Below are 14,134 nucleotides of genomic sequence, written 5' to 3' on the forward strand. Positions count from 1 at the left end.
GCTAAAATGGAGAGAAATATCGGAGATGGTGGTTAAATAAAGATAGTTCACTCAGGCCGTTGACCATTGAAAATGGTCAGTTCCTGTTTACTTAAGGGGGTGGCGCTCCCATAGACACCAATGTAATATCAGCTGGGTCTGGCTGGGTCTACTTAACCTAACGTAGCAAGCGTAAAGGAAACAGAAAAAATGTGTAAGTGGAACATCTCGCTTACTCTTCCGTCTCTGATAAATATGTTATTTAGTATACACCAAAATCCCTACAACATCCACAATGCACCACACACAGTGGGTGCCTACTGGATATGTAGTTCTAAATGCAGTCAATGGCTGAGTGTGTAATTGACCTCGAAACATGTTCCATCAAATAACTGTATGGTAAAGGGATGAAGCCACCACAATACTATGTGTTGTTGGCCACAATAAGAAATGTTACGCGAGCATGCAACCCGGGCATAAAAGCATTGCGCGTTGATGTGTTGTATCAAATTTGACGACTGTTGCCATTCGGAAACCCAGAAAATGATACATTGTAACACTACGTATCCCAGCATTCTACACTGTGATCCATGTTGGTTGTTTTTTTTGCGGGTGGCTGATAGGTTGCGCCGGTGTGAAAGCGAGGCCAAGAATCCCACTATACCAGGCGAAGGGGTTTCTTCTTTTTTTTTTCTCCGAAGCAGAGCTGGTGGTTTCAATCAAAGGGAAGGCGAGGAAGCTATGCGGGGCGATGTAAGATGGCAGAGCTGCAAATGTTGTTAGAGGAAGAAATTCCAGCCGGTAAAAGAGCTCTTATAGAGAGTTACCAGAATCTCACGCGGGTAGCAGACTACTGTGAAAACAATTATGTTCAGGTAAGCAAAATGAGTAATTTTACTCAACATTGTTATCTCGGAATTCTTTGTTGTTGAACGGTTGGGAAACTGGGGACAGGAAATGTGGATAAAGAAATGGAAAGGATCACAATTAACACATACAGGAGTAACGTTAGATATTCATAGAGAATACACGTCTTTTGGGAGTCTTTGGCCATTCCAGTGTGTAGTATCACCGCACTGGACATGTTGGATACAGTGTTGGCCATTCAATGCGTTGTTGGTCCTTTGATCAGATTTAGTTCGTTTACACAGAGGGTGTGTCTAGTATTTAACTTCGGCTGTTATCTTCGCTTAATGAAATAAATAATGGTGCAAACTTAACCACTGTAAAAAAGATCTGAAACGTGTTGTGCACTCCACACGTAACTGTTAAAACGCAACAATTTCATCTGATCGTTACATTGTTTCAAAGTTACAGAAGCAGTTGCGCTTGCGGAGACACTGGCCTTATTTACTGTCCCTCACAGACACCGTGGGATAGTTTGACATTTTGATTTCTATCCACTAATTTTATTTGTATTTTCTGTGATTTATACATTTGCAATACGTGGACTATGCTATTGTAAGCAATTGCAAACGTATAAATGTCAAGGCATTTATAAGAATCTTCTTAGAGTTTGCAATTAGCCTGTCCATACCATAGATAATGTACAAAAATAACATGAGGCATTCTTTATTAAGAGCAACAGAGCCAATCACTGCATAGTATATTTTTTTAACAATACTACTTCTCTCTGGGGAATATCAGACTTTCAACGCCTGTTTTTCTGTCAGTGAATGCTTCTGCAATTTGCCACATATGATTGTGTTACCCTTTTTTAACTAAGTTTCACAGATGTTGACTGTGGAGTTTGGTCATGTTTTAACACATTTCTGTACTGAGTTCTGAAACGGTTCAATTATTTTACTGGATTATTTTATGTTACCTCATGCTGCCAAGGGTCTATTGCCCTGCTGCATTATAATTACTTAAATTGTGGGCTAGCAGCCGGAGTTACTGATGGATATGGCTTTGGACATAGCTTTTTAAACTGTTTTACATCCCTCAAACGAATGTCAAAACTGATTTAAAAAATAATAATATTGATATTAAGATTGAGGTCTTTCCTACAGAAATCCAATAGCTCATTAAATCTCAGGGAATTCTAAAGATGAATGTTTGACAAATCATATGTTTCATCCTATGCTTTGAATAACTGGCACAAGTGCCCTCTAGACGTACATGTTGATATGGTGATTCCACACTGTGGCTCTGTTATAGCATTGAGTTAACCTGAATAAGTTGTTGCATAAGAAGGCTTTTGATTAGCTATCTTGGTCCCCTTCAGGGTAAAGAGCCTATAGCTTACGGCTGAGATCTACTTCTCTAGTTCTCTATTCTTCCTGGGGTCCACATGAAACATACAAATGCATGACAAAGTACTGAACAGTAATAGACAAAAACACAAGATATATTTATTCAATTCAAAATAAACTAAAATAAGAGTTGTATGTTGGAAAGACACCAAGAGACAACAAAAATACTATTTACAAACTTCATATATTCTTATATACAGAACAGTTCAATTAGATCTTAATATGACCAAGTAACTTCTGGTGGCAGAGCAATCCACGACGACATGGCTCTATACATAACTGAGCGATGCATTAAGTCTGTTTTTGGTTTGGGTACCGTGAAGAAACCCATAGTGGCGTGTCGGTGGTGTATGTCTGTTTTTGAAGTGTATGCAAATAGATTATACGATTGGTTAGGCATTTTCAACGTAACATTTTCTCTTAAAAACACTAGAAGTAATCAATTTCTCCTCAACCATGAATGACTATCATGCATGTTGCTGCTGTTAGTTCTGTGTGTGCAGTTAAGAGCAATGTGTGCTGCTTCGTTCTGAGCCAGCTAAAGCTTTGCCGGGTCTTTTGGTGCTGCACCTGACCATTTTGCCGGACAGTAATCAAGATAAGAAAAGATCAGAGTCTGAACAACTAGTACAGTTGATATTTGTGTCAAAATTGCAGAGTATCTTTTATGTAACAGGCATAACTCTCCCTATCTTCACACCTTTGTCAATATGACTTGACCGTGATCACTGGCCATCCAATGTTACTCCTAGTAGTTCAGCTTCTTTAACTTGTTCAATGGTCACGCCCTTTATGTGCAACTCTAAGAGAATGCTTTGCACCAAATACAATGCTTTTGGTTTTGGATATATTTAAGACCAGTTTATCGTTAATGACCTATTCTGACACTGACTGTAACTCCTTGCTAAGAGTCTGTGAGCTCACTTTCAGCAGGTGCTCATCCTCAGCATACATGGTTGTTTTAGCTTCTTGTAAGACAAGTGGCAAATTATTTGTAAAAAAAAAAAGAAAGCTTAACAGCCGGAGGCAACTGCCCTGAAGGGATACCGCACTGTATCAGGTGCTGAAAGGAATCCAGTGTATTGACACCTGCAGAGGAATGTTTAAGTGACCTGACCATTTGAGTCCATCAAAAATACGAATATTAAATCAGTTATAACGTGTGTTGCCAACTTCCTCCAACTCCATGAGGATTGCCTATCAATTTGTTTTCATCCTTGTCTCCTTGCTTATACCTTAATTTCACTGTTGATTGGTTATCTGTGAACGCACTGAACAGCAATCATCCTTAGTTATATTTAGTAATTGCAGGATACTCCAGATCCCTCGACAGAAGTTTACCGTTTCACAAAATGCTGCATATTTCTGAGCTTAATTGGTTTAGTGGATTAAGCAATTCCCTGGAGATTCTTGGAGTGAACCATGCGTAGTGTTGAGGAGTTGAAATGATTGATGTTGTAAACTAAAGCCGTTAGGCAGTTTTGTCACAAGTTCAACTTGAACCTTAAACCCAACAGGAAGACACTGCCCATATGGTCTCTTAAAAAAATAACAAATAATCTGTACATCCTTTCAGCTGTTTTCCTCCCCTTATTCTCAGTCTCTCTGTCTGTTCCTCTCTGTCTCTCTCTCTCTCTGTCTGTGAGTTTACATTTACATTTAAGTCATTTAGCAGACGCTGTTATCCAGAGCGACTTACAAATTGGTGCATACACCTTATGACACCCAGTGGAACAGCCACTTTACAATAGTGCATCTAAATCTTTTTAGGGGGGGGGTGGGTGAGAAGGATTACTTATCCTATCCTAGGTATTCCTTAAAGAGGTGGGGTTTCAGGTGTCTCCGGAAGGTGGTGATTGACTCCGCTGTCCTGGCGTCGTGAGGGAGTTTGTTCCACCATTGGGGGGCCAGAGCAGCGAACAGTTTTGACTGGGCTGAGCGGGAACTGTACTTCCTCAGTGGTAGGGAGGCGAGCAGGCCAGAGGTGGATGAACGCAGTGCCCTTGTTTGGGTGTAGGGCCTGATCAGAGCCTGGAGGTACTGAGGTGCCGTTCCCCTCACAGCTCCGTAGGCAAGCACCATGGTCTTGTAGCGGATGCGAGTTGAAAACAGATGAGTGAGAGACAACCATGTGTATAGCAACATGCCTCAGCATGACTCTGCTAGTCTTCGGGGACTGTTTTCTGAATGTTTTTCCTCTTTCTGTTCTCGTAGAGGCTTTGGTTTTTTAACATGTTGACTGTAAGCACAGCTATGTAGCCCACTGTTCAGTAGCAGATGGTTGAAGCCAGTCTGTAAACGAGGACAGCCAATTTCCTGCTTTGACTGACAGCAAGAGGTATGGTTATGTGGTCATGGTCATGGTTATGACAGGGAAGGACACACTCCTGGTTCCTGTAGCTCTGAAGTCTTTTGTTGTACGTCACTCTACATCAGGCAGGATTTATTAATATTGGCATCCTAATTTGGATAAAGGTCAATTATGCATCAGTGTTTCTTTTGTAACATTCTTTTTTTAGAGATACCTTGGAAGATTTCTTTAATGGGGTTCTCCTTCAAAGTTAACCCCAGTGGGAATGTAGCATCTCTACTCACCCAACATGATGGTGGCACACTCGCAAGAAACAGATTTCCCTTTTGGCCATATCTTTTCAGGAATGTGACTGAGTCAGCACCATGTTTTCCTAACCTCTGTGACAGCCAGGGCTGTCGTTTTTGGGCAAGGACGCCAGGACATGTACAAACTGGGCCACCTGGCTTGTTGGCAGGGTACACGACGCAGGTTTGGAGGTTGAGGAGAGGGCAGCAGCAGCCCACCGCAACATGTCAAGTTAAAGTATTTTTTTTCCACCATGTGTCTTACTCTCTTACTGTCTCCCTTACAATTATTCTTGGGTGTGGCACAAAGATCCTAATAACACTTTCCAGAACTGAATGGAGACTGAATGTAGGCCAGTGTTTTGGAGGGAGGGAAACATTGTACAGCTATGCAGGCCAATGCACTAAATTACAATATCACGTTTACTTGCTGTCCTTTTGTCCTGGTCACATGACCTCTGTGTACCCATGCTGAAAGTGAAACCTAGCAGAAATGACTTTTCCATGGTAAAGAGACAGGCTGGCCTGAAGGTGATACATGTGTCGTTTTCACACAGCTCTGTCTCTAAGGATTACAGAGTCCTCTTTCTCTTCCTATCTTTCTTTCTCTCACTGTCGGGGTGGCCTGGTTTTTCTCTCAGCATTGAAAGCCTAGCGGCTCTTAGCCCAGCCAGATTACCAAATGGGCACGCAGGGCACGTGCCCTGGGGCCCCCGACCTCCAGGGGGCCCACACAACTCCCCCCTCTTTTAGCCAGGCAAAATGTGAACAAAAATTGCTGCCCCATGGCAAAAAGTGTAGAATTTCAGGATATTAGCTTTAAAACTGCTAAATGTTCTCTTAGCCTCATAACAAAATGTGTAAAATAGCATTATAAAACTGCACATTTTTCTTTCAGCACTATGGGGGAAAACATTTTTTTTGGGGGGCTGAGATCGGGGCCCCAAATGCTGTAATCCGGTTCTGAGACTTTGTCTCCCTATTGCTCTCTGTGATCTGGACATTGTCATTTTCAAACGCCACAACAATAGTTTCAGTTGACAATTACATTTAATCCTATTTACATAGCATTGTATCCCCATCCTATTAACGTCACATTAAGGTTAGCACGAGGGCATAACTCACTAAACTAACGCAGATGAATCCTTGTATGGTCTGCCGCCCCTGCTTTCAACACTATATGCCACAATTATTGATAGACTTACCTGAAAATGAAAGCAGAATATGAAGGCCCCGGATGTGTGCAGATAGTAGATACAGCGCCTTCAAAAAGTATTCACACCCCTTGAATTTTTCCACATTTTGTTGTTACAGCCTGAATTTTAAAATGGATTCAATTAGATTCTTTTTTTGTCACTGGCCCACACATAATACACCATTAATGTCAAAGTGGAATAATGTTTTTAGACATTTTTGCAAATGTAATAAAACGTGTGAAGATGAAATGTCCCCTTTTATTATTTCAAAGCGTAAATAAGTTCAGGAGTAAATATGTGCATAACAAGACACTAAGTTGCATTGACTTACTTTATGATCAATAATAGTGTTTAACATGATTTTTGAATGACTGCCTCACCTCTGTACCCCACACATACAATTATCTGTCAGGTCCCTCAGTCGAGCAGTGCATTTCAAACACAGATTCAACCACAAAGATCAGGGAGGTTTTCCAATTTCTCGCAAAGAAGGGAACCTATTGGTAGGTGGGGGGAAAGCAGACATTGAATATTCCTTTGAGCATGGTGAAGTTATTCATTACACATTGGATGGTGTATCAATGCACACAGTCACTACAAAGATACAGACATCCTTCCTAACTCAGTTGCCGGAGAGGAAGGAAACCGCTCAGGGATTTCATAATGAGGCCAACGGTGATTTTAAACAGTTAGAGTTGAATGGCTGTGATAGGAGAAAAACATTGTAGTTACTCTACAATGCTAACCTAATTGACAGAGTGAAAAGAAGAAAGCTTGTACAGAATAAAAAATATTCCAAAACATGCATCCTGAAAATACTGCTAAAAATGTGGCAAAACAAATAACCTTTTTTTTGGTCCGGAATACAAAGTGTTACATTTGGGGCAAATCCTATATAACACATTACTGATTATTACTCTGCATATTTTTTTCAGCGTGGTGGTGGTTGCATCATGCTACGGGTATGCTTGTAATTGTGAGTGCTTGACTGAGTAGTTTTTCAGGATAAGAAATAAACTGAATGGAGGAAAACCTGGTTCAGTCCACTTTCTACCAGACACTGGGAGAACAATTCACCTTTCAGCAGGAAAGTAACCTAAAACACACGGCCAAATGTACGCTAGAGTTGCTACCAAGAAGACTGTGAATGTGGCCAAATTATTGTTTTGACTTAAATATGCTTGAAAATATATGGCAAGACCCGAAAATGATTGTCTAGCAATGATCAACAACCAACTTGACAGAGCTTGAATACTTTTTTAAAAGAATAATGGGCAAATATTGTACAATCCAGGTGAGCAAAGCTCTTAAAGGTTTACCCAGAAAGGCTCACAGCCATAATCCTATTGACTTAGGGGTGCGGATACTTATGTAAATGAAATTTCTGTATTTCATTCTCAATAAATGTGTGAAAACGTGTAAAAACATCTAAACATATTTTCACTTTGTCATTGCGGGGTATTGTGTGTAGATGGGTGAGAATCCCCCAAAATATTTATGCATATTGAATTCCAGCTGTAACACAACAAATTGTATAATAAGTCAAAGGGTATGAATGCCCTCTGAAGGCACTTTTAAGTGGTCTTGTTTATGTTGTAGTTTCCCAGTAACCATTTCAAGGAGAACCCTTAAAACACTAGAACAGGGTTCCCACAGTGATGATTTTTCTACCCCTCCCCCCTTTTCTGAGCAAAAAATACACAACATTTTATATATATTTTATATATATATAAATGTTGTGTATTTTTTGCTCAGAAAAGGGGGGATATATATACATACAGTTGAAGTCGGAAGTTTACATATACCATAGCCAAATACATTTAAACTCAGTTTTTCACAATTCCTGACATTTAATCTTCGTAAAATTTCCCTGTTTTAGGTCAGTTAGGATCACCACTTTATTTTAAGAATATGAAATGTCAGAATAATAGTAGAGTGAGTGATTTATATCAGCTTTTATTTCTTTCATCACATTCCCAGTGGGTCAGAAGTTTACATACACTCAATTAGTATTTTGTAGCATTGTCTTTAAATTGTTTAACTTGGGTCAAACGTTTCAGGTAGCCTTCCACAAGCTTACCACAATAACTGGGTGAATTTTGGCCCATTCCTCCTGACCGAGCTGGTGTAACAGAGTCAGGTTTGTAGGCCTCCTTGCTCTCACACGCTTTTTCAGTTCTGCCCACAAATTTTCTATAGGATTGAGGTCAGGACTTTGTGATGGCCACTCCAATACCTTCACTTTGTTGTCCTTAAGCCATTTTGCCACTACTTTGGAAGTTTGCTTGGGGTCATTGTCCATTTAGAAGACCCATTTGCGACCAAGCTTTAACTTCCTGACTGATGTCTTGAGATGTTGCTTCAATACATCCACATAATTTTTGTTCCTCATGATGCCATCTATTTTGTGAAGTGCACTAGTCCCTCCTGCAGCAAAGCACCCCCACAACATGATGCTGCCACCCCCGTGCTTCATGGTTGGGATGGTGTTCTTCGGCTTGCAAGCCTCCCTCTTTTTCTCCAAACATAATGATGGTATTAATGGCCAAACAGTTCTATTTTTGTTTCATCAGACCAGAGGACATTTCTCCAAAAAGTACGAACTTTGTCCCCATGTGCAGTTGCAAACAGTAGTCTGGCTTTTTTTATGGCAGTTTTGAAGCAGTGGCTTCTTCCTTGCTGAGCGGCCTTTCAGGTTATGTCGATGTAGGACTCGTTTTACTGTGGATATAGATGCTTTTGCACCTGTTTGGATGCTTTAGATACTGCACCTGTTTCCTCCAGCATCTTCACAAGGTCCTTTGCTGTTGTTTTGTGATTGATTTGAACTTTTCGCACCAAAGTATGTTCATCTCTCGGAGACAGAACGCATCTCCTTCCTGAACGGTATAATGGCTGCGTGGTCCCATGGTGTTTATACTTGCGTATATTGTTTGTACAGATGAACGTGGTACCTTCAGGCGTTTTGGAAATTGCTCCCAAGGATGAACCAGACTTGTGGAGGTCTACAATTATTTTGGCTGATTTCTTTTTTATTTTCCCATGATGTTAAGCAAAGAGGCACTGAGTTTCATGGTAGGACTTGAAATACATCCACAGGTGCACCTCCAATTGACTCAAATGATGTCAATTAGCCTATCAGAAGCTTCTAAAGCCATGACATCATTAGTGTATGTAAACTTCTGACCCACTGGAATTGTACGGCGAAATAATCTGTCTGTAAAGATTGTTGGAAAAATTGCTTGTGTCATGGACAAAGTAGATGTCCTAACAGACTTGCCAAACTATAGTTTGTTAACAAGAAATTTGTGGAGTGGTTAAAAAATGAATTTTAATGACTCCAATCTAAGTGTATGTAGACTTACGACTTCAAATATACATACATACATACATACATACATACATACATACATACATACATACATACATACATACATACATACATACATACATACATACAGTACATGTCAAAAGTTTGGACACACCAACTCATTCAAGGGTTTTTATTTATTTTTACCATTCTCGACATTGTAGAATAATAGTGAAGACATCAACATGATGAAATAACACATATAGAATCATGTAGTAACCAAAAAAGTGTTAAGCAAATCTAAATATATTTGAGATTGGTCAAAGTAGCCACCCTTTGCTTTGATGACAGCTTTGCACACTCTTGGCATTCTCTCAACCAGCTTCATGTGGTAGTTGCCTGGAATGCATTTCAATTAACGGGTGTGCCTTGTTAAAAGTTAATTTGTGGAATTTCTTTACACCTTAATGCATTTGAGCCAATCAGTTGTTGTGGTATACAGAAGATAGCCGTATTTGGTAAAACACCATATCCATATTATGGCAAGAACTGCTCAAGTAAGTAAAGAGAAATGAACGTCCATCTACTTTTTAACATGAAAGTCAGTCAATCCGGAAAATTTGCAGTCGCAAAAACCATCAAGTGCCATGATGAAACTGGCTTTCATGATGACCACAGGAAAGGAACACGCAGAGTTACCTCTGCTGAGGAGGTTAAGTTCTTTATAGTTAACTGCACCTTTGTTTGCAGCCCAAATAAATGCTTCACAGCTTTCAAGTAACAGACACATCTCAACATCAACTGTTCAGAGGAGACTGCTTGAATCAGGCCTTCATGGTCGAATTGCTGCAAATAAACCACTACTAAAGGACACCAATAAGAAGAAGAGGCTTGCTTGGGCCAAGAAACACGAGCAGTGGACATTAGATTGGTGGAAACCTATCCTTTGTCTGGAGTCCACATTTGAGAAGTTTGGTTCCAACCGCCATGTCTTTGTGACACAGATGATGATCTCCACATGTTTGGTTCCCACCATGAAGCATGGAGGAGGTGGTGTGGGGGTGCTTAGCTTCTGACACTGTCTGTGATTTTGTTTAAAATTCAGGCACCCTTAACCAGCATGGCTACCACAGCATTCTACAGCAATACACCAACCCATCTGTTTTGTGCTTAGTGGGACTAGTGCTGCATCAGATGACCTGGATTCCACAATCAGCCGACCTCAACCTCAAAATATATTTTGTTTAACACTTTTTTGTTGTTGATTACTATATGATTCTACATAGTTCTGATGTCTTCAATATTCTACAATGTCGAAAATAGTAAAAATAAAGAAACCCTTGAATGAGTAGGTGTGTCAACTTTTCACTGGTACTGTATTTTATGACAAAGTGTGTGGACACGTTATTTCAAAATCATGGGCATTAATATGGAGTTGGTCCCCTTTTTCTTGCTATTACAGCCTCTACTCTTCTGGGAAGGCTTTCCACCAGAAAAGCCTTCCTAGATGTTGGGACTTCCTTCTATTCAGACACAAGCATAAGAGGTCAGGCACTGATATTGGCAATTAGATCTGGCTCGCTGTCGGCTTTCCAATTCATCCCAAAGGTGTTCAAGGTTGAGGTCAGGGCTCTGTGCAGGCCAGTCAAGTTCTTCTACACCGATCTCGACAAACCATTTCTGTATGGACCTCGCTTCAGGCACAGGGGCATTGTCATGCTGAAACAGGAAAGGGCCTTCCCCAAACTGTTGCCTCAGTTGGAAGCACAGAATCCTCTAGAATGTCATTGTATGCTGAAGCGTTTAGATTTCCCTTCATTGGAACTAAGGAGCCTAGTGTATATGTGTGTTGTTGGACATAAGACTGTAATCACCAGGAAATCAGCTCAAATGTGACTGAATAGTACAAGATGAGGAGCAGTTTACAACAGGACTGTGACTCTGAATAGTATCACTTAACATGTGTTGGACTGGTCTTCACTCACACTTGATTTAACATTCTTTTCAAAACCAATACAAATCCATTTTAATAACTGTTGTTTGAATTGGCAGTTTTCTGTATTACTGTTGAATTATTTCAAAAAGGACACTTTAAAAAAATGTGATTCCCTCTACAAGGTTCCCCGTTGTGTCCCTTTCCTGATATACTGATAGAATTTTTAATTGCACAACGACAGTTTCTCAAGGTCAGGAAGACCTTTTTAGCTCTTCAGTCTGCCCCCCATCTGCCCCAGTGAATAAGAAAATGAATAATGGACTTATCCTGCTGCTGAGTTCAGAAAGTGGCAACGACTTAAAACGCAGATTTAAAGTTGCAACTCTACGGAAGTTTATTTAATTGTAGATATTGTAACTTCTCTTGCACTTATCTGTTGAACTGTCTCACTCTCAGATGCATTGGGGTTCTGTTTTTCACAGCTTTCCTTGTGCATATTTCTGCCCCTCTGGGTGTGGTTGTATTTTCCCTCACCCTCTGATGATGCAATACACATAGATACGAATGTTGTAGACTATTACGGTCTATGAAACACAGCTCTTGTTTGAAGAGCCCGTATATTTTATGGGTGCTGGTTTATTTTGATATGGTTTGAAAGTACTATTTATAGCTCACCTTTTTATAGTTCCCTTCCTCATTGGGTATCTTATCTAATCTCAGGCAAGCCAGACAGAGACATTTATCAGGGTCAGCCATTGTTTCTGGATTATAGATTAATGCCCTGGCAGTTTGCTCGTGTCGTTGGTGTAGCCTCACCCTGAGTGGGGTTACCCCCCCCCCAAAAAAAAACGGATGCATCTGTTTTTCAGGGGAAATGGAAAGAAACCTGGAGCGGGACTTCCTCTTTTGGATGTCAACAAGGCGACACTTCATCTTAAACCAATCCAGTAAATGTGAAGGAGTTAACAGTGCAGAAGAGAACGGCCAGAAAGAAAGAAACTACACTCAGGTGTTTCTTTTCCGCCTCTGCTGCGTTAGGTTTAATTGAATTGTTTTTTAAAACCTGTATTTAACCAGGCAAGTCAGTTAAGAACATATTCTTATTTACAATGACGGCCTTGGAACAGTGGATTAACTGTCTTGTTCAGGGGCAGAACAACATTTATCTTTACCTTGTCAGCTCGGGGATTCAATCTGGCAACCTTTTGCTTACTGGCCCAACGCTCTAACTACTAGGCTTGCTGCCTTTTAAGATTAGTGTAGTCTTGGCTGTTGCTTTGTGGTCTTTGACTAAAGAACAAAAACTATGGAAGATGGTCAGGAGATGGCTGAGGCTAAAACGCATGTTCCTGGATGTTAGGTTTGGGCCCTACGTAGCCTTGCAGCCAGATTACCGGCATCACTGTAGTAAGTCTCTTCTATTACATCCTGGACCTCTGGGCAAGTCCATCCACATCAATACAGCCTACAAAGCACTTCTCCTCTGCTGCCCAAGTTCTCTCTTGTCTCAGCCAAAGCTTTCTATCTCATTCAGCTGTCAATACATCCCGCAAAGCAGTCCTTGTAGTGAGGCCTATGACCTTGCCTCTGCATGACCTTGCCTCTGACCTTGCCAGAGCAGTCCTTGTAGTGAGTCCATCTGAGGAGGTGTATAACTGCACGGTGTAATGTTTTCAACCTTTTTTTTATCGGAATGGGTAAAACGCTCATCCCTGGTGACATCTACTTTCTTGGCATGGCTGATTTGTCTTTCGTTTTTTTAATGGATTGTTGCTTACCCCTATGTCTCAAACGTGTGTCCCTATTCAACATGCAACAGATTTGCTGCAATGTGTGCAATGATTAGGCTGCAGTGCATGTAATTTTACCTATTTCATACATCGTCAGCATTGTGTGTAACTTGGTCGTGTGCAGAGAGGAGGAGGGGGGAAAATGAGGACAATTAAGTCAATTCTACACTATTTACATACATGAGGCATGTCATACCAGAACATTTCAACACTTCCATGGTAGTATTTATTTTTGTAGATTTGTTTTTACAGTGCTATGCCATTTTCCAGGCACATCTCCCTCCAGGATATGAGGATGTGCTAAAGCAAATCTGACTGTCGGCTGTAGAGGGGAGCAGAACATTTCCCGGGAGCTACACTGCCTGTCGCTGTCTTGTCTTGTTTCAGAGGAGAATGTTCTGACTTGTTCCCGCATAGCAATGCTAGAAGTGTTATCCCTGTTATTTGACCTCTTCAGAAGCTTGTGCTACAAGAGGTCAGACTTTGTCGCTCAAAAGGAAAATGGCTTGGGTTTGGTAAGCGTGATACAAGTTGATAGGGTGCGCCGTCACCTCCTCTTATTAAACAAAACCAAGGTCTAAGATACTCCATGCCCTCAGTCTTACCCCTCTGTTGTCCAGTTGTAGCTTTGAGGAAAAATGTGCTAACTATGACTGGTATGCGGTTGTCTCAACTAGCTATCTTAAGATGAATGCACAAACTGTAAGTCGCTCTGGATAAGAGCGTCTGCTAAATTACTAAAATGTAAATGTAGCTTCCACCCATAACAGAGCTCTTGGGTGTAGGGGGCCACACAGTTTGTCCTGATCCTGGAAGTCTCTTCCCCTAGGGAGGGAGTCTGGGCCTTTCCATCCTGTTCATGGTGCCTCCGAGCAGCAGTTGGCCCCATCAGCTAAGCAGCCCGCCCGACGCCCTGTTTGAATGTAAATACTTTGGAAAAGGCCTTTTCTCTTCCTTGATGTGAGTCATTTATCTGGCTTGACTGGATTGTGGTGAAAGGATGCATTTTAGATGTTATTGAACCAGGCCCAATTCCCACCCTTGTCTCGTAACCTTCTATTGCTGATCCC

The 14,134-nt window shown here is 41.0% G+C and overlaps 1 protein-coding gene across 15 annotated transcripts in view; it reads left to right on the forward strand.

Annotated features, from left to right (window-relative positions):
- Positions 1–413: 413 nt before the first annotated feature.
- abi1a (abl-interactor 1a) overlaps positions 414–14,134 on the forward strand; it is a 66,701-nt gene continuing 52,980 nt past the window's right edge. For 2 of the 15 annotated variants that reach the window (XM_052504910.1, XM_052504914.1), the window contains exon 1: positions 422–854. In XM_052504910.1, the coding sequence (XP_052360870.1) occupies positions 738–854 (117 nt within the window). In that variant the 5' untranslated portion in view covers positions 422–737. Of the gene's footprint in view, positions 855–14,134 lie in introns of all 15 variants that reach the window. The other 13 variants (XM_052504911.1, XM_052504919.1, XM_052504920.1 and 10 more) reach the window with 10 other exon arrangements.

This window comes from Oncorhynchus keta, chromosome 4 (genome assembly GCF_023373465.1).
Source record: "Oncorhynchus keta strain PuntledgeMale-10-30-2019 chromosome 4, Oket_V2, whole genome shotgun sequence".
NCBI lineage: Eukaryota > Metazoa > Chordata > Actinopteri > Salmoniformes > Salmonidae > Oncorhynchus > Oncorhynchus keta.